The sequence below is a fragment of the Anarhichas minor genome, unplaced genomic scaffold (assembly GCF_050575085.1).
Source record: "Anarhichas minor isolate MPS153535 unplaced genomic scaffold, ASM5057508v1 ptg000010l, whole genome shotgun sequence".
NCBI lineage: Eukaryota > Metazoa > Chordata > Actinopteri > Perciformes > Anarhichadidae > Anarhichas > Anarhichas minor.
Genome location: NW_027466456.1, coordinates 2,820,246 through 2,843,849, shown reverse-complemented (window position 1 = coordinate 2,843,849; position 23,604 = coordinate 2,820,246). Strand labels below are relative to the sequence as shown.

The window sequence follows — 23,604 nt, the reverse complement described above, 5'->3', positions numbered from 1 at the left end:
GAGTTACTCCAGGAATTGTTTCACTCCTAATGCTAACCTTTACAATAAGTGTTCAGGGTTTGCCTTACACTTGTCACTGTATTTAAAGGGACACATTCATGCATACATGCTTTTTACGCACCCAAATTCTTTGTTAATTATTGTACACAACAAGATAAACAGCCTTTAATCGATCATACGTGCACCTACACAAATTATTTTGTTGTTTGTGTGTGTGTGTGTGGAAGTATGATTATATTTCAACACTCCACATGTGCATCTGGGAGTGAGATGTTGCACACGCTAGGCAGGGTGGTTGTTCTCCTCGTGAGCGTTAATCGTGATTTAGCAGCTTAAGGAAGTCACACTTCCCTGGATGATCCCCATGTGCTCTGGACGCTCACTAAAGGCCACCAGCAGCACAACCCAGGCAGGTCTTTTCCACACACATGTTGGGGTGCTGTAATCCACAACACACGTAGTAAACACACATATTGTGTTTTTGAAGCGACGGATGCATGATTCTTGTTAACTTGTGTCTGGCTGTCAGACGGGAACAGTGACTCACGTGTCCCCAAAGGCAACTACTTAGCCTAGAAAACGCTAGAATCTGGCCACATCGCCAGTCAGTCCGTGTATTTTGGCATATTCGGTGCATAATGTATGGGCCTTGTTACAGGTTTTTTAAAGATTTTTACAAATACTGCTCATGAAATGGTCTAATCTCTCTGCAGAGAGCTTTTGCACCAGACCACCCACAGAGAGAGGGCGAGATGGAGGGAGACACACATGGGTGGGGGTTGTACAAAAACCAGCAGTAGCCTTTGAAGTATTAACAGATTACACTGCAAAAGAGTCTCTCTCTCTCTCTCTCTCTCTCTCTCTCTCTCTCTCTCTCTCTCTCTCTCTCCTCTAAATGGACATATCCTCTTCAGCATATAAGACGTACACATTTTGCTTAGCTGTCTTGATACAGACCATAAATCCAGACGTTGACAAGAAGAGAGACACATTTTTAAATAACCATGCAGTGCTATAAAAATGACTTATGTGCGTGTGACGCTTTTTGATGAATGAACTCCTTGTCTCCCTTGTGCTGCAGCGGCCATGTTTCCTTCTTTATCTTCTGTTTTTCTCCTCCCATATCGCCAACCATCTCTTCTCCCGACTGATATCTTCCTCATCACCTCCCTCTTCCTCATCGCGGTGGTTTTGGAGTAGTAGTAGGGGGGGGATTTGCTGTTTTTCCCGGTAATGAGAGGCCTTACAGGAAGGAGATATGTGGGACCACTCTTGCAGTGATCAGTATTGATTATCCTCAGAGGAGCGGGGGGGGTTCGGTGACAGGCAGACATTTTTCTGTTGCTAAGAGACGGTCACTGGAATGGTGCTGGTGGGTGATGTGGTTACAGGGGATGGAGTGACAGCTCAGGAGAACTGGTGTGTTTTCAGCTGTCAGAGTCATTGATAAATGATTCTGTCCACTGAGGAATGTATACTACCACTACTACCACCACTACTACCACTACCACTGCTACTACTACCACCACCGTATTACTGGGCAATTATGTACTGTAGCTTTGACCGTGCACTGATATTTAGCTGAAATGACCTTTGCTCCTCTTGATGTGCGTTCCGACTGCTATCACAGAGTACTCTCTTGATGTAATGGTTCAGAGACTTGACACTACAACTGTAGTCTCATATACATCACTGCTGAACCACAGAATTCAATAGAAAAACACGGATAAAGTAACGAAATGAAGTTTCAGTTTCCTCTCTCTTGCTCGCCGATTTGCAGTACAACCACACTTTCTCTTTCTCTCACTCTTTTTTTCCCCTTCCTTTCAATGCTCCTTATTTATAGTACTTATAGTAAACTCGGTTTGAATGAGGGTTGTAATTGTGAACCCAACATTCACCCATGACCTGCATATTGAAAGGGGTATTGAAATATATCAAGACTTCTTACCCAGATCTACTGGCCTTATGCTTAAGAACCCTTGATGCATGCAAGATGTCAGCCTCCTTGGGGTGTTGCATTGAGCACCAACGGGGCCTCACAAGGCTCTCGACACACACACTCCCTGACTGCCCCGAGCTGCCTTGCTATCTGTACCTCGCAGGCTGGAAGGCTGACCATACATATTCAGAAGGTATATAATATCCGTCTGCCTAAGACCTCCTGCCTAGAAAGTTTGCCCGTTGGTTCCTTGAGTTGAGGCTTGTCCACATTTGCTTCAACCTTACCCAGACGCTATCATACTGGTTCTTTTGAGGGTGAAATGGCCTTCCTTTATGTGTTTTGGCTATGCCAGCGGTGAATATGCTGGGTCAGGTCTCTGTCGCTCTCTCACACACACACACACTCAGACACACAAAGGCTCTCTTATTTAGACCGGCATGAACTCTATTAGGATTTATTACCTCAGCTTTGTCCCCGGTGAACACGCCTGGCCTGTGTTCCAGATTGGGGGCAAACTGGAGGAAGGAATGAAGGAAAGGAGAGAGAGGAAGGAAGGTAACAAGTTTGATTAGTTTGGGGGCAAAGGAGTGCCACTGACGTTCCCCAGACATGCACTGTGGAGTGCTGAGAGATTGGATTGATTCGGCAGCCAGAATTGTGAGATTTGTGGGATATTTATGAGGTTTTAAGTCTGGAAGTAACACAGAATTCAGTTTTTTAACTAGCTGTGACAGCAAAGCTGGTAATGTTTTCAATCCTCTGAGTCTATGTGTGTGTCATCATGGAAAAATGGGGTCCCGGAGACACCAAGTGTAGTGGGAACGACCACAGAAGTGGGTTTGAGTTCTTTACTAGGTGTTTATGTTTCTGTTTTTTAAATATATATTTGCCTGCATAATGCATTTGGAAACAGCAGTTTACATTTGGTGTTGTCATATACCTCAGAGAAACAGATCCATTGTCTAAGCACATGTAGTGATAAAGCTTTACGTCATGGAATTTCTATATTTCTATTGTCATAAAACCTTCGTGTCAGGCAGCAGAAGAACAAGCTGCCAGAGTCATTCGGTCTCTGTGTGAAGCCATTGCAGAAGAAAGTAGGTCATCGTGGTCAGTTTCACAATTATAGAGGAGTGTGTCTAATTTAGTCAGACAGATTAAAGAGGCAAATCTGTAATGTAAATGTGAGCTCAAGATTAACATTAAAACTATAAAAAATGATAGTATTTGTTGTGGTGGCGCTTCAGAGATGAATTCACAAGGAGCCAGCTTTTCCTTTTTTTAAAGTTGACAGTTTTATTGCATTAAATAAGGTTCACATTTACAAATGCGGTTCTCCTAGTTGGCTGGCAAGAGAGAGAGATACTGAATGAAGATCAGATTATGATACTTTTCACCCTTGGCAGGTGTCCTTAAATGCACATATTTTGTGTGTAGTTTCCAGAGTGTCTCTTTCTGCCTCTTGTCTGTTGTGTTGTGCTTTAATAGTTGAAGGCCTAACTTTTCTGTCTGTACTTCTTACAACATCGGCTGTGAATCCGAAGGCCGGATTCCACAGATTGCCCGACGTCGCTTCTCACAGCATTGGCTGTGAAGCTGAAGGCTGGTAGAGAGCGCTCTTAAGCCCAATATAAGACCGTATGACATAATCACAAGTAAATTAGGTTTTAACCTGCCAATACATTTGTAAACACCAGTGCAACTTGCACCCTGATTATATATGTTTTATGTAGGTTTTAGGTTCCAATATATAGATATAGATATATATATATATATGTGTGTGTGTGTGTGTATATGAGAAAGAGAGAGATGTAGTGGGGAGCTTATTGACACTGTAGGAAGTCTTCTTCCTAAGTCTAGACTGTCTGGTCTAGCTAGTCTAACCAGTCATTTTACACAAACCGCGTTAGCTGTAACACACACCCATAGCTGTTTGTGACATAAGCGATCTACTGCCTGACTAAACTTCATGATTATGCTTCTACGACGACACCGTGGCTCGGACAGCCGTTATCGATGTTGACCTCCTCGTGCAGAGCGGATAGCGGTTAGTGGTCACCCCGGTGGGGGCGCACACACCGGGACTCGACCGGCAACATTAAACAGAGCACGGTGAAGCTTCGGATAACAACACAGCGGCGCGGTTCTCTGCTCAGGACTTCATATCTCCGCTGTATCTTTGTGGAAAATATAGCTGTAAGCTGCTATATTAATGCTCTGAATTTGGAATTTACAGTCTTTAAGCGTATCGACATTTAGTGTAGGTTTTTAACATCTATATTAACGCAAAATATAACCATCTGCACCAAGGGGTGAGTTGTGCCAGTACTATACCACCATATGTTGACACTCCGTGTGTGTGTGTGTGTATATATACTATATATATACTATACTTTAAAATAGGCCTTTCCTTTGCTTCCCAGCCTGTTTCCTCTGTTGTGGACCTCCTGCTGGGATTTTAATTGGTCCTCTGATAAATGGTGAACCTTCAGTGATCTCAGATGTCAACCGGCTAATGAGGGCTGTCAATCAATAGATATAATTTCAAACTGCATTATGAATAAGTCCTGAATTCAGTTTGTGAGGTGACAAAGGCACTACTAGAGTTATTATAGAGAAGGAAGACCAGTCATTTGTCTATGCTGCTTCTTGTTATACAAGTTATTGATTTACCAAAAAGCATTTATTTTGATTTTGTTATGTTATTTATATTCATACACTATGAGCTCTTCAGGAGTGTACATCTCTGAATCAACGTCATTCATATTTCTATTGCAGACTCATTAAGCTTCCTAAGAACTCTTTTATGTTTTTGTTTGCTCTATGATTACTGTTTGTTAAATAGAAAGTGTTCTGTGATCTGTGCACTTTTATCTTCATACCAGTTTCAGCCAATGGTACAGCTCTTTCACTGTCTGTGAAAGTGACTTTTTCCACTTGCTTTTATCCAAAACTTTGATGTGGTATTGATCACTATGTGTGCTGGAACATATTCCCTGCAACTCTTCTAATGTCTCTCTCTCTCTCTCTCTCTCTCTCTCTCTCTCTCTGTCTCTCTCTCTCTCTCTCTCTCTCTCTCTCTCTCTCTCTCTCTCTCTCTCTCTCTCTCTCTCTCTCTTTCTCTTTCTCTTTCTCTTTCTCTCTCTCTCTCTCTCTACATCCATCCATATTACATTCTGTCTTCCTCAGGTCATGGAAAGCATTTGCCCCTGTTAGAAAGAAGTACTATCTCGGACACAGCCAGCGCGTCGGTGGCGGGTCGGAGGGTACTTAGCCTAAAATCAGCTGGTGGTCATGTGTGAAGCCGTGGTCTGATGCCCACCCTCCCCTCAGCGCTGGCCATGGACGGGGAGGACTACCTGCATCCAGAAGGCCCTCAGCTGGACACCAGCTTATTTTCTGTGGCCTCTCCTAACATGGAGGTACGCTGAGGGATTTTATTTAAATGCCATATGCATATTCAAGTAGCTCACATGCCATTTCCATGTGCCATGTATTCAAATGCATATTTTATCATCCCCCTTTTAATGTTTGCCCACTTTTACAGATTCAGATAAACTCCTTTGAGTAAACTGAGTTTAATTTACCTCTTGCTCTTACAGGATATGTGCAGTATTTTCTGAATAGTGCTAGGGATCAATCCCAAAAGACTGTGTTTAAACGTATGTACTGCATCTTGTGTGGGAATGTTACAAGTACAGAACGATGCATTCTTACTGTTGGAGTGTTGGATACTGAAAGAGTTAAACGCATCGGCTCAGTAAAGACACTTCAGCTGTACCTCGAGACACCAAATATTTGCTGTTAGACAACTGAACACTGGAGAATGTGATGTGAGAACAGTCATCTCTAGATGTGTGTGAGAAAGGAAGTGGTCCTACTTGTGGTATCAAATTAATTGTTTGTTCTCATATGTAGATGAGGCCAAATATAAAAGGCTCATGTCACTCACACGGTTGCACTAATCTGTAGTGCTATCGGCCCTCTCAGGTTTCTATTGTCACTTCAATATTTGGATGAATGGAATTTTTTCGGGGGTTTTTTGGTGCTCGCAATAATGAAAAACGACATGTGAATAAAGTCAGTTTCAGTTTTAATTGGAAGGGATATCTACCAAAGAAATTGGCCTCATGGTCTTTGAGCACCACTTAAAAGATGTCACTTAGCGCCACTGTAATGGTTTAGTGTCTCATAACACTGAAACTCACTCGATACCACGAGGGACAAGTAGTGAACATACGGCTAAACTGACCGTTTAAAGGCATATACAGTTCCACTGAAACAAAAGTAAGTCAAAGTACTATCTGTCACCATCTACATGTGGTTTGGAGTTCCGAAGACCTCGTGTTGTGAAGATGTGGTTTGGTGCTTGGCGAGATGAACGCTTGTAATGGTGGTGATAGTATTCTCTTGAGTTGTGATGATAGTATTCTCTTGAATTGTGATGATAACAAAAGAGGCAGTTTTCCATTCGTCACTGAGATGATGAACACGTAGAACCTGCTCTTTTTGTTTTAAAACCAACACTTAAAGGGATAGTTGGGATTGTTTTGAGGTACTTATCCAAAGTCTCGGTGTATTATCTACAGTAGGTGACAGTCGCCACGCCCCCAGTTTGGAAAAGCAGGCAGGATTACCGGCACGAGAGAGAAGCAGTGTACTGCTGTGGACGTATTTTAGCCACTTAAGAAAAAGGCCCACCTAGAATAAGCAATATCAATTTAAGTGTTTGCTATATTTACAATGTTTTAACTGCTTTACCATGACGTCAGACAGCCCTTTCTGACAGGAAATTAAGCAATTATATCCATCTATGCCGTCTTCAACAACCCCCTTAAAGACCTCCAGTGTTATATTTCTATGCTTTCTTTTCCGTAACGTGACAGATTTTCCTTTTGTTCTGTTTTTAGAGTTCGATATACGCCTCCTCTGGTTCCTGGGAATCCTACTCTCAGCAGGCTGGATACAGCATACACTGCCCTATGCAATCTGGAAACCAGTAAGTGAATACAAGCTTACCAACACGCTTGACAGTACCTTTCATTATCATGCGCTGGGAATGACTGTATATCAGCTGAAAACATGACGAGGAAAGACACGGGTTTGGAGGGACTTTTCACACTGTTCACTAGTTATCAGTGTTCAGTGTGTTTTATGAATATTTTGCAAGTGGTGTGTATATTCGTCTAACACATTATTGTGTGAGACGACCACATCTACCTGCCAAAAAAACACACTTCCCCTTAATTTATAGACTTTTGTAAAGGAACAGTGTGTAGCATTTAAAGGCATCTACTGCCAGAAATGGAATATAATATTATAAAATATGATTTCTTTGGTGTATAATCACCTGACAATATGAATCGCTGTGTTTTTGTTACCTCAGAATGAGCCGTTTATATCTATCCGAGCCGGCAGCCATGTTTCTACAGTAGCCCAGAAGAACAAACCAAACACTGGATCCAGATTACAGATTTCACGTTTTTGCTTCGGCCGCCTTAGTTTTCCTAAACACTTGACACACTGGAGAAGTTTCAGTTGGTTGCAACCTGCAACCTCTCCGCTTGATGCTGCCAAATCCTACACACCTACACACCCTTTTAAAAAGGACACACAGCTCGAGTCAAAACGATTTCAATCAAGTCATTCACTCTTATAATATTAAACAGGACAGGTACTAAAGATTCAGAGTTGGGTATTCTGAGATGGAAGGTATTTTATCATAGCAGTGATATAAGATGTGAAAGTCACTCGCTATATATTTGAATTGAGAACAGTTTATTAAATACAATTATAACTGTGATTAGTTGTGTAAATTGTGTTGTTTTTTTAAACGATTAATGTGATGCTCTGCACTGTAAATCTGTGCTACCCCTAAAGGTAAATGTTTCATCCTTGAAGACGCATCTTATGTTGAATAGATTGTATATGAATATAAATGATTAGATATTTTTGGATCCCATCATTGCACTCCTGACACCTGAAGTGTCCTCACACAATCGGGCCAATACGTCACTTTTAACCTGACACTACGCCAACATCGGCTCACGTCACTGGGGACGCTCTCCGTCATCAGACCTCCTTCATTTCCTGCAGCGAGCGGCCTGGTGTGACGGCCTCACTCTGAGGGTTAATCTCAACATCCTGCTCTGTTTTTAATGACATCACCGCTAAATGAGAGATGTTTGTCTCTTTCCTGCCACATGAGGTGTGTTTGCGTGTGAGAGAATGTTGCACAGATAGAGCAGAAGCGGCTTCAGTCCTGGTCTAGATCTAGATTTTATTTGTCGAGCTACAGGATTGCTGTGCGCTTGCGTATGTTTTGACAAAGAATGACAATTACAAGATCAATGCAGCCGAGACATCTACCTCAATTGGTCAACATGCATTTTTTTGGGGGTGTGCTTGGATGCTGGTCCGACTGTTGCTTCACATTTGTGAAAAGCTGTGTCTAATAGGGATGGAAATGTTATGTTATTGACATTTAAGCAACATGTCAGCAACTCCAACTACTGTCGTGTAGTTCTAGTGTGTAGCAGTTACAATGTCTACGAACAGCAATTCACTGTAATAGCAATTTCATATGTAGCTTTTCTTTTACTGTGCCTGTTTTAGCTGTGAATCATGTAACACAATTGTAATACAGGTCTCTTTTCTTGTGTCAGAAAGCCCTTCCATGATAACAACCAGTGTCTTAAACACTGTTAACATGCGCATGGTATTGTTTTTACCAATGCAAACAAAAGGAATGTTGAACATCGAATGAAATGAAAGGAAAAGAAAATTTGAGATTGTGGAGGCTTGAATTCTACCCCACAGAGAGAAGGCCGCTGATTTCCGCTCCACTGCTGTTCTACAGTAGAGTCGCTGCGATAATAAAATCTACCATAAACTGGTCTACAATCAAAGAGTATTTAATCCTACTGAATCTAATACAAATACAGAGTGAAGCACATTAATTACAGTATCTATAGATATATATCCTCTGCGCAGAGAAGCATCTTTACCCTCATCCCAGATGGGACACCGCTGCCCACACGTTGAGACCAGAGGAAAGAGACTGATTCTCTGGCCGGCACTTCCTGGTCACAATTTGAAATCCCCTCCCATATTGTCTATCCTAGTTCCTATTGGCTAACTTCGACAGCCTCCTCCTGGCTTCAGACTGCCGAAGACCCTCGCACGGGTACAACCTGTAAATGTCTGTCTAGAAGTCTCTCCCTTTCCCTATGCTATTCTTTACAGTTTAATACATTCAATGACTGTCTTTTATGGCTTAACACTTCTATGATAAACATTGGATTCTATATAAAGATAAGGATTTGCAACTTTTGGCAAAAACTTCACAAGTTTTACAAGCATAGATCTAAAGGTGCTACAAATTCTACTAAGATACACTTCTAACTACAAATTCTAAAACACTTCTACAATTATGAATCTTCTAATTATGTATTCCAAAACACTTCTAATTATGATTTCTTAATTATGAATCATTAAACACTTCTATTATAATTTCGTAAAGCACAGTTCTAAACCCAAATTTCCTACAAGATCTCTTATTTTAAAGACAAGATTGTCAAACTTCTAGAATGACTCGGTTTAGTCATCACCAAACCCGTGTGGTATGAAACACAACTGAGGAAGTGTTCGTTCGATTGGTGGTGTTTTGTGTTGTTCTCGCTGTCTGCAGTGTTTCTTTGAAAGCTCGAGCAGCAGATGACGTGAGAGCACGCTCTGTGGTTCTCAGGTTGACTCAAAGCTGAATTTTCTGACATCAAGCTCGTTTTACAAGACCCTTTATCGTCTTCCATCGTACAAAATATCACGATCAACATCATGATGTGCGGTTCAGAATAAGATGGGTGGGATGGAATATAATTTTGTGGCTTCATTGTTTTGTCGTAAAGAACAATGGTCTGAAAAGGTGTTATTTCAGCAGTATCTCTGCTGTTCAGCCGGGCTCTTTTTCACCCTCTCATGATCTACAGGCTGCTGCTCGGTACGACTGACTTGCACTACGCAGTCATGATGCATTTGATTTGAACTTCTCCCATTGAGAACAAGCAGAGGAGTGAATAGGTCACATGGCACCGGTAAGGAAACAGTATGAATGAGCCGGTGCGCTGGTTGCACTGATTGATGCACCGGCTGACGTGCTCACTCACCGCTGCACAGCACGAACTTCTCCTATGAGTCGTGATTACAAATGTCACAGAAACAGGTCTGTTATAGGTCACAACACTGGAGTCTACTGAGCATAGACGTCACAAAAACAACATAACACACTAGCCTTCTGAAAGGTAGTTTCTGTTTTATTTATATATATATATATATATATAGAGAGAGAGAGAGAGAGGCGTCGAGGGGGTTGAGACCTCGCATGGGATCACTTGATATTCTTGTTCCAACACTGATATATTGCTAATTCCATATGATTTTAACAACTTTTGGGTCTTAAAGTACGGAGGGGCGGGCTGTAAAAGCTTGAGGACCTGACATCAGGCTTTGCTTTGGTTTATTTTCTATTTTTTAAGGAGTGTTGCTCTGCGCTCATGAGCTGTCATTTTCAATTAAATTTATTTTGTATAGCCCAAAATCACAAATTTGCCTCAGAGGGCTTTACAATCTGTACACATGCGACGTCCTCTGTACCAGGACCCTCACATCGGTACAGGAAAACTCCCCAAATAATACTTTAACGGGGGAGAAAATGTATGACTACTAATAATAACAGCTGCAGTGGATATAATAGAATAATAATGATAGTAGCAGTGGGTGTCAGGCAGGACCACGGTCCAGATAAAACCACGATCCACAGAAACCTGTGAGGAGAGAATGCACAAAGACTCCGGGAAGAACCAAAGTTATTAATTGGACATGAATTCATACAGAAGGAGAGGAAGAGGAGAGAGGAGCTCAGTGTTTCCTAGGAAGCAGTCTAGGCCTGTAGCAGCATATTGAGGGGCTGGTCCAAGGCAAACCTGAGCCAGCCCTAACTATAAACCTGAGCCAGCCCTAACTATAAACCTGAGCCAGCCCTAACTATAAACCTGAGCCAGCCCTAACTATAAACCTGAGCCAGCCCTAACTGTAAACCTGAGCCAGCCCTATCTATAAACCTGAGCCAGCCCTAACTATAAGCGTTATCAAAGAGGAAAGTCTTAAGCCTACTCTTAAATGTGGTGAGTGTGTCTGCCTCCCGGACTGAAACTGGAAGCTGGTTCCACAGAAGAGGAGCTTGATGACTGAAGACTTTTTAAGACTCTAGGAACCACAAGTAACTTACTAGAGAGCAGCTCTCTTGTGGGTTAATAGGGTACTATAAGCTCCTTAAGATATGACGCTGCCTGGCCAATTAGGGCTTTGTAGGTGAGGAGAAGGATTCTACAGGGAGCCTGTTAGAAGCTAATACAGGACAAATATGATCTCTTTTCTCAGGTTTTTGTAAGTACACCTGCTGCAGCATTCTGGATCAATTGGAGAGTATTAGAGCAGCCTGATACAGTGGGAGGAGAGACACAGTAGAGGGTGTGCAGCTGTCAATCAAGCGGCGCGCTGCAATCTCGGTGCCAAGTATAACGGCGCCTTGCACTGTCAGCAACCCGCCCGTGTTCTGTGACATCGAGCCTCGGGGAGCAACACTTTCTTAAATCTTTCTGTAGAGAGAAAATGTAAGAAGTCAACTCCAGATGCACCAAACGCTCTGAACAATCTAAATCTGCTCTTACCCAGGTGATCATAAGTTAGAGGGGAGTGGTTGATTGTTTGTCATCAGCATAGGTAACGCCCACTAAAAACAAATACTCCGGCACGTGCTCACGTATTGAAGAGATGTCACCAAAAAGAAGTGCAAGAATATCTTCAGCAGTAATGAAATGGAGGTACTGTTAAATAAACTTTCACAAATGAAACATGTCATTTTCCAGAACGTCATTAATGGTGTTACAGGAAAATCAAAAAGCATAGAAGAGCAGTATGTAAGCCATTTAAAAGCTGAATGCACACAATATCATCAAAGGGTTTTATCGTCTTAATTAGCATCAATGGACCAATAGTGTTCCTTTAGCCATTCATTATAAATACTCTAAAACACACAATAATGTCAATTTCATTGTGTGACATTTATGCGTTCCTTTATCTTTCTTACTGTTGTTTTATTCTTATTTTGGAAAGTTTTCGCTCGACTACTGACCTAAGAAAAGAGCAAAAAATAGTAAAACATTAGTGAATCCCAGAAATCAATGGGATATGAACAAAATTTAGCGGTAAATTATGTTATATCGCTTCCTGCATGAGGCCCATTGTGTCACTTTATTTGGTGATAAAGTGACCCACCTATATACACCTTTGCAAAATAACACAAACCCCCGAATTCATGTTTTGTCTGTCTTTCCACTTTCCACGTCCTTCAGCCAGCTGATAACACAGGAAAAACTATGAAAAATTACTCAAGATTGATGAGTGAACGTGACCACCATCTGTTATCCACTAACTGTTAGTGTCCCCTCGCTGATGGCCTCTTCTGTACTTGCAGGCTCTAATTGATGATGTGCACCGTCAAAGCCACAATCACGCGCTGCATTTTGTGGAAGCAGCACCAGACTGTAGCAAAATAACCACGGAAATATTTGCAATTCTTTTAAATATACAAATTAAAGAGGAAAATCAACACCCACTGTTTTGAATCTTTTTAGCCAACAACAGTAACAGTTTGTGGTGGTCTGGTTAAGTCCGTCCCAGGCAGAGTCTGGGTGTTTGTTTACAGCAGAAGAAACAGAAACAGAACATAAATCTGCTTCTATTTTTATGTCTTGTTTATTTCTGATTGTCTCTGACCAACTCGTCAGTCATCAGTCATGAAGGCTCATGTTTTGGGCAGTATTTAGGTTTAACACGGCTCTGTGAAATAGGATTACTTTATATTACTTGAGAACATAATTTCCTTACTATAAACTACATTTGTTCATGAAGTATTCATGAATACTTTTACACAGAACGTGAATATTACGCTACGGAAAAAAAGATTTGTCTGAGCTTTCGCACTGCGAATTAAGGCAACAACCAATCACATTGTGCCAAATGGGTTGTGTTGCTGCTGTGTTTATGAAATAACAGCACAAGGCTCCGTAGTCGGAACCAAGAAGACAAACTTTATTAGTCTTTTCAACCTTGACAAAGGCAGCACGGACCACATCCTCTCCTTCCATTCTTACCTTTCACAATAAAAGCCCTACATACCCTGTTTTATTTTCACAGGCGAGTATTTAGCATTTCCGTGTCGTGTGTAACGGTCTTTAATCCAATATTTGGTTTGACTGGTTGCCTTTCTGTTGTTGATACTGCCTGCAGTGTTTCCCAGTGCTATGAGTCAAAGTTCCCTTCTTGCACAATGTTGATTGCTTAGGATTTAGACATCATGATTGTGTTGACTGGAAGGAAGAGCCTTTCCAAGGAATCTTAACCGTTATTAATAGGGTGTCACTGTTGACCGTAGAGCCTCAGAGCGCTCGGTTTAATGTTTAATAAACATGTTTTCTACACCGTGCATCGCACCGTTGATGTTTCCACACACAGTGAGTTTTCAGGAAACGTTGTCTTTTAATGACGACTGTTCTTTTGAAATAATGGAACATTTTGAATAGTTCTCCTGCTAACTTGAATACGGGCACAAGACAGCTGTTACATATTTATACTGCACATAAACACAAGGAGGGGCCAGTGGTGAACTTTTCTTTACTTGTTTGCTGCTCCTTTTAAATTTCATGGCTCTTAAAACTGCTTTAAAATTTGAATCTGAACAGAAAATCCACCCTAAAAGACAAACTTTTGTTTGACAAAAGTGAACTTGAATGCAGTGGAACATGCTGTGTCACTTTTTCTTAACCCACTAAAGCAGCTGACATTGTGCTCTTGAAGTTCCTCTCTTTATCAACACATACAAGTAGTTTCTTTGGGTGGAATTTAGCTGTCTTTGTCTGAACAGGACTTAAAGTAAACCTCTGTCCTGTTCAAGTCCTACATTTATGTGTTATCCCTGCTAATTTAAGGTGTGAAGAATGATTTAGTTTTTTCACTCTGGGCTTTATTTTCCATGTTATTGCAAGTTCTACTGCAGTTCAGGTGTTGAAAGGATGTTGGTTAATAGTTGCTAGTTAAGTGTGTTTTGAAGAACAGGACTCCCGATGAACTGGCCCACATTAAAACAGACCGTCTTATCAGCAAATAGAAAAGGTATATTTGTAAAGTATCTACAAAAATGTCATTATTACATGCCTGGCTGGTATGTTTTTAGCCTTAAATAAGAGATTGTGAACCACTAACATGGTTCAAGAGATGATCCGTGCACAGCTACGGGCTACGTAGCATGTGAAGGCTCCATAAACACAAACTGTAAGTCAATCAGCTACTTGGGCTGAGAGCCACAAACCAGCTTTGTGTTTTTGGAAAGCAGCTAAAGCCGGCCTGCCAGAACCTCTGCTGTAATAATATCACTGTCATACCACTGTTGGCTCAATGGCCACCGAGGGGATTTCCACCGTGGATGATTGTAACATTTAGAGCTATGATCTTTCTGAGAACTAGACCGAGTCTTTACCTGTAAAAAGATATTTACTCATTATGATTACACCAGTTAATATGGCTGTTAACATTTAACTTCTGCAGAAAACAGAGCCTTGGCAACTATCCTCAATGATTTCAGAAACATTTGTGCACACTTGTGATCACTACTTATTTTTTAAGAGTGAAAAAACAAATAAAAATGCTGTTTTCATCACAACCCAGTGATATTTATGGTTGGCTAAAAGATGAGGGTTCATTTAGAAAGCAGACATTTGAACTTAGACACAACAAGGAGTCCTGTTTTCATAGACCGGCTACAGGCCGCCCTTTCATCCTTTTTTTGAACTTGAATCAGTCTCACTGATCTCTGGCCCGTGGTCGAGGACCCAGAGCTAAATCCTGTGATTGGCTTTGCCCGAGCTCAGTCCCTCTGAGCCCGAGCCCTGGTGCCTGATTGGACGAGGAGGACGTGGGAGGGCATCGGCGCATGATTGGATGAGAGGCACAAGGGAGGGTATGGTTAAAGTTCCACCTTTTAGGAAGGCTTAGTTTTACTTTCGCTATGAGTGACATTCCACCACTGCCAGCAAAGTCCAAAGTTACCTTATGACAACTTGTACTCAGCAAGAAACAGAAACTGTCTCTCATGTTGGGAATACTATCTGGGAATAAGGTGGACTGAGGTGCTTCTGATCTTACGACTGAGCTCAGGGAGAATGGTTGGTGCCGATGAAAGCTGGAGTTATTGTCTTCAAAGCGGGTAGGAGCTGCTCTTGTTCTCCATTCTTTGACTTTCTGTCGATGTCTTCCTCTTGCCCTCTGTCCTTCTTTAAGCCTCTAACTCTTTCTGCCTGTCTGACTTGATATAAATGTTATTATCCCTCTTGTATCTTTGACAGTTGAGGCTGCTACTCAGCTACGCTGGAATCTCTGTTTTTTCTCAAGAAACAGCCTCCTCCTCTGTTCTGACTGTAACACTTGACCACTCGATCACATGAGCTGTGTTTCAGTGCCTCCTTTTCATTCCTCTACCGGCGCTGCTTATTGCACAGAAATAGAAGGCTCTGCTTGAACTTGGCAGCTGTAAGCTGTAAACGTGTGAAACTGCATGAAGGTGAAGAGAACAGGTGGCAGTTTTGCTCTGAGAAGTAGCTGTTGAACAAACTAAAGCTCTTCTTCCCCCCTTCTCCCTCTCTCCCTCCCTCCCTCCCTCCTTCCCTAGGCAATACCACTTGAACAGCAGCACTACCGCCACCACTCCGGATGTGCACATGGACATGTACTCGGGATTCCCTGACGTGGACTTTTCCAGCCTCAACCTCCCTAGGAATGGAGACTTCCCCCAGGTTGGTTTTAATGGTGGCTCGTTCATGTTTGCATTAAAGTAACACTGACAAATTGTAGTGCCCACGACACCATGAAAACACTGTTGGATGCGTTCTAGTTTATTTTCCTCCCATCTGTCCCTGCCTTACTTGCTCATCAGATGGAAGGACTAGCCTCCCACCCTCTTCTTTCATCATGTGCTCCTTGTGTATTCAGCTCGGCTTAATTTACCAAGGAGCAGCCTGATTAAAGGCTAGTGTTGTCTAGACGGGTGCAGCGGTACCTGCCCCGTTCCTGTCCAGGCATGTCATTAATAAGAAGCTGTAATTTAACGTCCTTCTACGCTTCCACACTTCATCTTCAGAGATCGCTGTTAGGTAAACCCAGAACCTCTTTGTAATGTTCCGTCGTGCTTGGAGTCCACACAGTGAGATGTGGTAAAGGTATTTTTTATTTAAGTGGATCAGTTTAGTGTCTTTTGGATTATTCCCAACCTGTAGAGACACAACTATAAGACCAGGACGTTCATTTCAGGATGCAGCATTGTTAGCGAAGTGAAGCTTCAACTCGCTCATATATTTAGCTCATCATTCCAGGTGATTACTGTCCATCATTTGCATTTTCTGTGCGCTCGTGTGTCCGTCCAGCCAATTCCTAATAGTTAGAGTCGTATGAATAGGAGACAATCGCAATGACACAGGCCAGCGAGTTGAGCTGATGAGTCGTTATGGAAGCATATTACAAAAAAAATATGCTATGAAGATGATGAGTTTTAAAGAAAGGCAGTCATGGGTTACCAAGCTGCCCCCCCCCCCCCCCCCCCCCAAAGGGGTAAATAATGAGGGCTGGAAAAGGCATTTCTTACCTTGATTATGCGTTCTTTAGGCTTTTCACTGAATAATATATAAAATGGTTTTATAGGACCAGTTTAAACTGCTGTTTGTCTCTTCATGTACAGTATGTCAATGATGCACATTGCTGGATAATGAAACCATGATGACAAATGATGAAGAAAAAAGGTTGCGTTGCTATATTATTAAATAAAAAATGTATTGCAGCATTCGCAAGACTGCAATGCAATACATTGAATCTGAATCATTTTACATTTAATTCATTGTGAAACATGAGGGAATGCCATTCCTAACATGAACCACAAAATACTATAAATGAGCCAATTTGGCACTGAGGGATGTGTTTTTCTTCCTAAACTGCTGAGTGCTGGAGCTCAGTTGAGTTTTTTTGTCTCTCTGGAGTCTCACAGCCTGAGGGTTTGATAACAGCTTAAGGTTATATTCTACACTTTATTCAATTTAATGCTAAGCAATGTTTTGCCAACATTCAATAAGAACCTTACAGGTGCACGTTATAATGCGACTGGCACAGGAAAACCTGCGAGTTCTGGAGAGTAGTGTTTAGTCATTTTTAAAGGGGCACTTCAGTTAAAACCATCTTTAGTCACCTCCTAATTTAAGTTACACGTCAGCCTGATAATGACAATGTGACATGTATAAATGTCGTGTGTACGTTACTTTGCAGTATATTTTTCTGTCCAGCTCAAAGATCTCGGCTCACTTTGCTTCCCTCGGCTTTACCAATTTCCTTTTTTGTTTTTCGTTCCGTTTCATCTGCTTCTCTTCAGCCGAATCCACATTTGTTTGTGATGTTGTCGGGTTAGGCAAACTTTTCACCCCACAGTCAAAACCAATTTGCGTCACCGTTGTCTCTAAAACAGATGCCGGAGCGCACGCAAGTAAACGCACCAACACGAGTTTAGTGTTTGTCTGGTTCACTAATGCAGCAAATATTTCAAATGTGTTTATTTTGTGGTGCTTGTTTTCAGGAACAAAGAGTACTTTATATACAAGAAAGTGATGTGTCAACCTGGATGGATTTTGTGATTCACGTGGGGTTTCCCTAGTTTTCCATTTGCTTGTTTTAGCCTGTCTGGCTGTAGCTTCCTTCCCTTACAAGTAATTACTAGTGTTCATGATAATGCTATACTTGTTGGGTTTACATATTTAGAAACGCAGGACTTCACAGTTGTCATTTTTATGTTGTGTAGTTGAAATGAGCCTCGATGTCGCAAGTTTGGTTTCCCGACAGTGGAGATGTGGAATGTTATGGTGTCAGAGAGAGAGAGAGAGAGAGAGAGAGAGAAAGAGAGAGAGAGAGGTTGTGTGCTTGTGTGCTTGTGTTGTGCTTTCTCAGCTGTTCTCTCTGGTTGTGGACACTCCTTCCTACCATGTGAGGCAGAAAATGTAAGTCACGAGGTCATCATGACTAATCCTAACCTCACACACAGACCCTTTTTTTTTTCATCCTTGCACTTTCTTTCCCACCACCACCATGCTGACCCATGCCTAATTCTTTCCGACACCCATCCGCCTTCATAAAGCAGGACCTCTTGTTTTCTCCGCCCCTCTTGAACCGCGGTGTCACAGAGGACGTTCAGCCATCCGTGACTGGGTGGAAGTCACCCTGTGATTGTTTAGTTTGTCAGGTGACTGCTATGTTTATGTCAGCCTGCTTCCTTGCTTCAGTTACAGCTGTAGAGTCATTAGTGAGATCTCTTCTGGTTCGCAGTGTTAGCATTTTGTGTATGTATTGACCAGAGCTCATGTTGTAAGGAAGCACATTGTTGGAGCATGTGGACGGGATATTTATCTTTAGATTAAGCCACATGTTTGTGTTTATGAAGAAACGTATAAAGTAATTGATCATCTGATATATCAGTACAGTCCTCTCCAGGAAACTTCCCCAGAAATAACAGCTACGCATCAAATCCTTTCTTGGGAGTTACTGAGAATCTAATGACCCCCTAAAATAAAGCACTATCAAAACACAGTGGAATAAAGATAAACAGTGGAAACTTTGACAAAACCAAATGGAGGCCTCGCCATATTTTCTGATCTACTTTAACCTGAAGTCTGTACAAAACATAATGGCAGGCCCTTAGCGCCGGGCTTTAAAAGAAGTGTGGTTTGAAGGCTAACTGTACACGGTTCCACAGTGACACGTGCACAGGTTTGGTCATTTGTGGATCTGAATTACGTGAACCTCCTATGCAGAGCGTCACAATGAAAACAAGACTTACTGGAAGACAGAAAACCCAAACTCATTCACTAACCACTCTGTCTAACCTCAGAGACTGAACAGCACTTTGCAAGCACACATATTAACACACATACTGTATACTCTGTATACCATACGTACACATGTACACGCTCTCAGGCACGTTTGCTGCATACTCACGTTCTTTCTCTATAAGGTTCCTTTCAGTATTACACACACACACACACAGACACACACATGCTAATGTGCACAGTGCACTTCTAGGAAGAGTTGATTTACATTAAGTCTGCTTTTACAGCTCTTTACCCAAAACCCTGAACGTGTGTTCAGCCTTTAACCTATGCTAACTGAAAGTAGCCATTAGCCAGCGCCCATAGACAGGCTGGAGGTTAATGGTCAGGGCCTTTGTCAAAGGTGATAGCAATGCTAACGTACCGCTTAAAGTGGGAGAATCCCAGAGCACCCATGTGGGCATAAGAAGAACCTGAATCACACTGAAAAAACCCCAGTTAGTCTCAAACCACAGAGACCTGATGCAGATGGTCCAATTATTCCAGGCTTACGGTCCAATCATGCGTTGACTTTTAAAACTTTGCAGCTCCACAGACTCTACAGCTGATCCATAATTACATCCTTATTTTGCACAGGCAGGCATAGATCAAACCCATCAAACTTCTCCTCAGAATCCAGTTGCTTCTCAAGATATTAAATGTGCAATGCTAAAGTACAAGGAAATATTTATCAATTTGTTTCACTCTGAAGCTACACTGCCTCTGGATTTTATATTATTATTTAGACAGTCATTTTGTTTTCTTTGACTTGTTTCTTGCAGCAAGCCAGTGAATGAATTAGTCTGTATTTCTCAGTTACTTCCTCTTAAGGATCTCGAACACTTGTATCGTCTTGTCAGTGGCCTAGTTTAAAGGAGGAAGTTAAAGGTTCATTTGAAGGCTTGTTAATAGGTGCACACTTTTCTTCTGGGAGTGTGTGCTCCACCTGATCCACTTTAGTTTTAGATTAGCTCTGTAAAGTATTTTTTAACCAAATAACTGCAGTTTTTATAATATCTATCAGTTTAGACCTACTGCACCTTTTGTTTACATTGGCAGTTACGCATTGTGTCAACAACAGTGTCTACAATATGCTTGCACTTACAAAAATATATTAGTGATGCATTATTTCCAGCAGCATGGCAAAGGTACCATATGTAGCTTTTTAAACGTGCGCAGTTGTAACCATAACAGCCCAGGATCAGCTGATGTTTGCACATCTGGAACCAGGAGTCAGTGATGACTGGAATCATGAACCGAATAGGAAATGAAATCGGAACGATTACAAGATCTAAACAATGACAAATTCTGCTCATATGTGGTCTCAAGCGGCCACATTACGACTGTAGTAGAGTAGAGTACATATGCGCATGTAAACGATGAGACGACATGTCTGAGTGTTTGTGTGTTGTCTGTGAAAACAGGCACGGATCCAGCCTTCTATGGGCTTGGATGCAATGAGGTGTGTTTGAGTATTTAAAAGAAGCTCATCAATGATTCATTCCTCCCTGTTGACCCTCTGTGGCGCGTGCGCACACACACACACACACACACACACACACACACACACACACACACAGACACAGAGGATTCCCACTCATACCATGATGACACCATGGACAGGCGCCACTCGGTCTCTGAGAGTCTGACTCCCCTTCGGTCCGGCAGAGATGGACATTACAGTACCTTCACCGTGCTGACTTGATATCATGTATTCCTGGAAGCTGGGTGTGCAAATGGACCCCTCTATTCCCTTTTGTTCAGGAGATAAATCACAGTAGTTCTGTTTTTGAATCATATATTCTTAAACAGTTAATATTGCTTTTCTGTCAGAAAAAACAAATGTTACGACACTGTCTTTGATCAGTATCTTTGATTTGTTGAACTAGCCCATTTCCAAACAGATTCCCAGAATATATATATATATATATATATATATATATTTATTTATTTTATTTTTTTTCAACAATCGCAGCCCCAGTTACTGGAACTGGGGCTGACCATCTATGATGAAGTATTTGTGTGTAATTGTGCACAGATATAGAAGTAGTGTGTGACGCCTGGAAGACTGAACATGCACACTTGCAGCTTGCACTTGACCTGTTAATGCATTCATGACCACTTCATCTGTCTTCTTCTTACTTAAGCTGTTAAGAATGATTTTTTTTTGTATGGGTGCATGGGAAATCAAATCTCTTTCAATCTTGATGAACGCAAGAAAGCTGAATTGTGTGTTTCGACAGGTTTAACTGTCGACTTGAGTCTGTGACCCAATTAGCTAATTAGACAACACTAGAGATGCTAATTCTTTCTCTGACAGATAGCCCACCCTTGTTGACCGATCAATAACCGACAGGATTAGCGCCTCCCATGCAGCGATGCTGTGGTTGAGGTTCCTTAAGAGCTGCAACGATAACCGATGCACAAACAGGCTGAATCCATCATTTGTTGCAGCGTATGCGCAAAACACACACATCTGAGTCCCCAGTTCACCTGTACGGGAGAGTTAGCAGCTACAATGTCAACTGCATTGTTGTGGACACAAACGTCAGCTGAGTGTCTGCCTGGTATCGGCCACTTGGTCTGGGTTTCAGAACAGTAACGTTATAGCTTTAAACGTAGCAGTGTGTGTGAACAGTTTATTTGTCTGTAAATAAATAATACGACTCATCAAGACTCAAGCTAAGTTCCCGTATCTTGCATGCAAGCCACCTGCTGATTAAAATAAAGGTGGTTATTCTCCTTTAAGTGACAAACTACTCTTCTAAATTAAACAAACAACATTTAATTTAATTGTAACTGTTGAACTGTTTAATCAGTGTAAATGCTTGTTGGTTCACTGTTAACAGGTTCATTATTAACATCCCATTGCTTCCTCCTTATGAGCTATGGATCATCATATGAATCAGTAACTATGACTAGAAGAGCAGAAATTTCAAATTGAGCCTGTGCAGACAAATAGGACGACAAAAAGCGAGTCTGAAGTAAGACAGGCAGTCTGTCTCTAAATATAATAATCATTAAACAGTGGTCCAGGCCCATTAAACATAGCGGTAAGCGGCGGGGTGTGAGGAGCGGCCGGGTCCACAGCACAGCACTGTTTACACTACAAATGCGGTTGAGTTACACCATGTACAGTAAAATGGGCCCGACTGCCAGTAACTCTAGTCACTTACCAACAAAAGCATCATTTCCTGAAAGCTCCTCCCTCCTCCCTCCCTCCTCTCTCCACCTCTCCCCTCCCCTCCTCTGCTCTCTCTCACTCACTCTCCAACCACCTTTCTTTTTCTTTTTTTTTGCGCTATAAGGAACTAGTCCACAATCACTATTACTGAGCCCTCTATGCAAATACCTGACCGTCCTGCTGAAGCAGGAACTATGTTTTAGACGTGCCCGTGTCTCCGTCTGTGAGATCATTGCCTCGAGCGTACCTGAGGTGGAGGCAGATGTGTGTGTGTGTGTTTGAACCAGAGAGGAACTGTGACTCGTGAGAGTCCACTCTTGGGTGGAAGTGCACCAGCTGTGAGGTGAATTACCAACACTTTGACCAACACATGGACGAGGCTGTCGCATTCAGGGATCCAAGGTGAAGCAGGAGTTTATGCTTCTTTTAACCCCCCCACCCCCCCCACAGACTGCAGCGTCTGGACCCATGTCTCTCATGCAGCTCTGGACTAAATTGTATTCACAGCTGGGACGACCGCTTCCCAAGGTACTGTTTGCTTCTTTTATGTATTACACAAAATCAAGTCTGTTGTTTTAGGACTTTTTGTTTTTTTGTTTTAGGTGTCACAGTCGGTAATGAATCTGTTGAATAAGGAATTGTGCTGAACTGAAAGCTGCTTGTGTGAAGAGTTGTATTGTCCTTATCGAGGGACGTCTAGATATGACGAGTAAGCACTTCATTATCCACTTATGGCTGTGTTTTTAATTTTTAACTTCCTTGAATGAATTGTGAAAATACTTCCGTAATATCAGAACACTAATGGAACTTGTGTCTAGAGCTTGGCCCACTTTGGAATTAAAATAACACATTACTTTTTAATGAAAAGTTAGTGGCAAGTTACAGAGCTCAACTATATAAAAGTCAAGATTTTGAATTAGTTTTTCATTTTTGTTTACAAAGGCTGGTTTCCTGAGCCACATCCTAAACTAAAGAACATTTTTCAACATCCATTTAATTTGATTTTAAAGTAGGACTAGGCTTAATTCCTGATACAGACGACACAATTCTAGTCTCCTTGTTGATTATTTGCATACAACACTCACACGTTTGCTGTGTATTGAAAGAGAAAAACACCAAAGAAAGTAACCCAGGCTCACTATTGAAAGTTGTTCCATCAGCATGTCAGGCTGTGACTTTCTTAGCTGGCAGGCCAGAGTCAGTCACCCTCTGAGACTCCAGCCAGGAACTATGACAAATGATTATCTGCCTCAGTCCTCGCCTTCTTCCAGTAAGTGCGAGAACCTGATATGTTGTCAGGCTAAACAGCACTCTTGTCTGTTTACTGGATGGCTGTTAAATACGGCCATTGTTGGACTGCACTGTAAATAGAACTGCATTGCTTTTTCTTTATTGTTGGTGTTCGTGGAATTGAAGCTCAAAATCTGTTTCATGTCTTTATTAGTGCGAGGCTTGCTGAACCCATT

The 23,604-nt window shown here is 41.8% G+C and overlaps 1 protein-coding gene across 5 annotated transcripts in view; it reads left to right on the top strand.

Annotated features, from left to right (window-relative positions):
* The window catches only part of sbno2b (strawberry notch homolog 2b), a 64,661-nt gene that overhangs the window by 8,588 nt on the left and 32,469 nt on the right, over window positions 1–23,604 (top strand). For 2 of the 5 annotated variants that reach the window (XM_076087540.1, XM_076087539.1), the window contains exons 2-4: window positions 5,135–5,367; window positions 6,856–6,944; window positions 15,729–15,852. In XM_076087540.1, the coding sequence (XP_075943655.1) occupies window positions 5,260–5,367; window positions 6,856–6,944; window positions 15,729–15,852 (321 nt within the window). In that variant the 5' untranslated portion in view covers window positions 5,135–5,259. Of the gene's footprint in view, window positions 1–5,134; window positions 5,368–6,855; window positions 6,945–15,054; window positions 15,267–15,728; window positions 15,853–16,676; window positions 18,091–21,737; window positions 22,667–23,604 lie in introns of those variants that run through there. The other 3 variants (XM_076087541.1, XM_076087542.1, XM_076087543.1) reach the window with 3 other exon arrangements.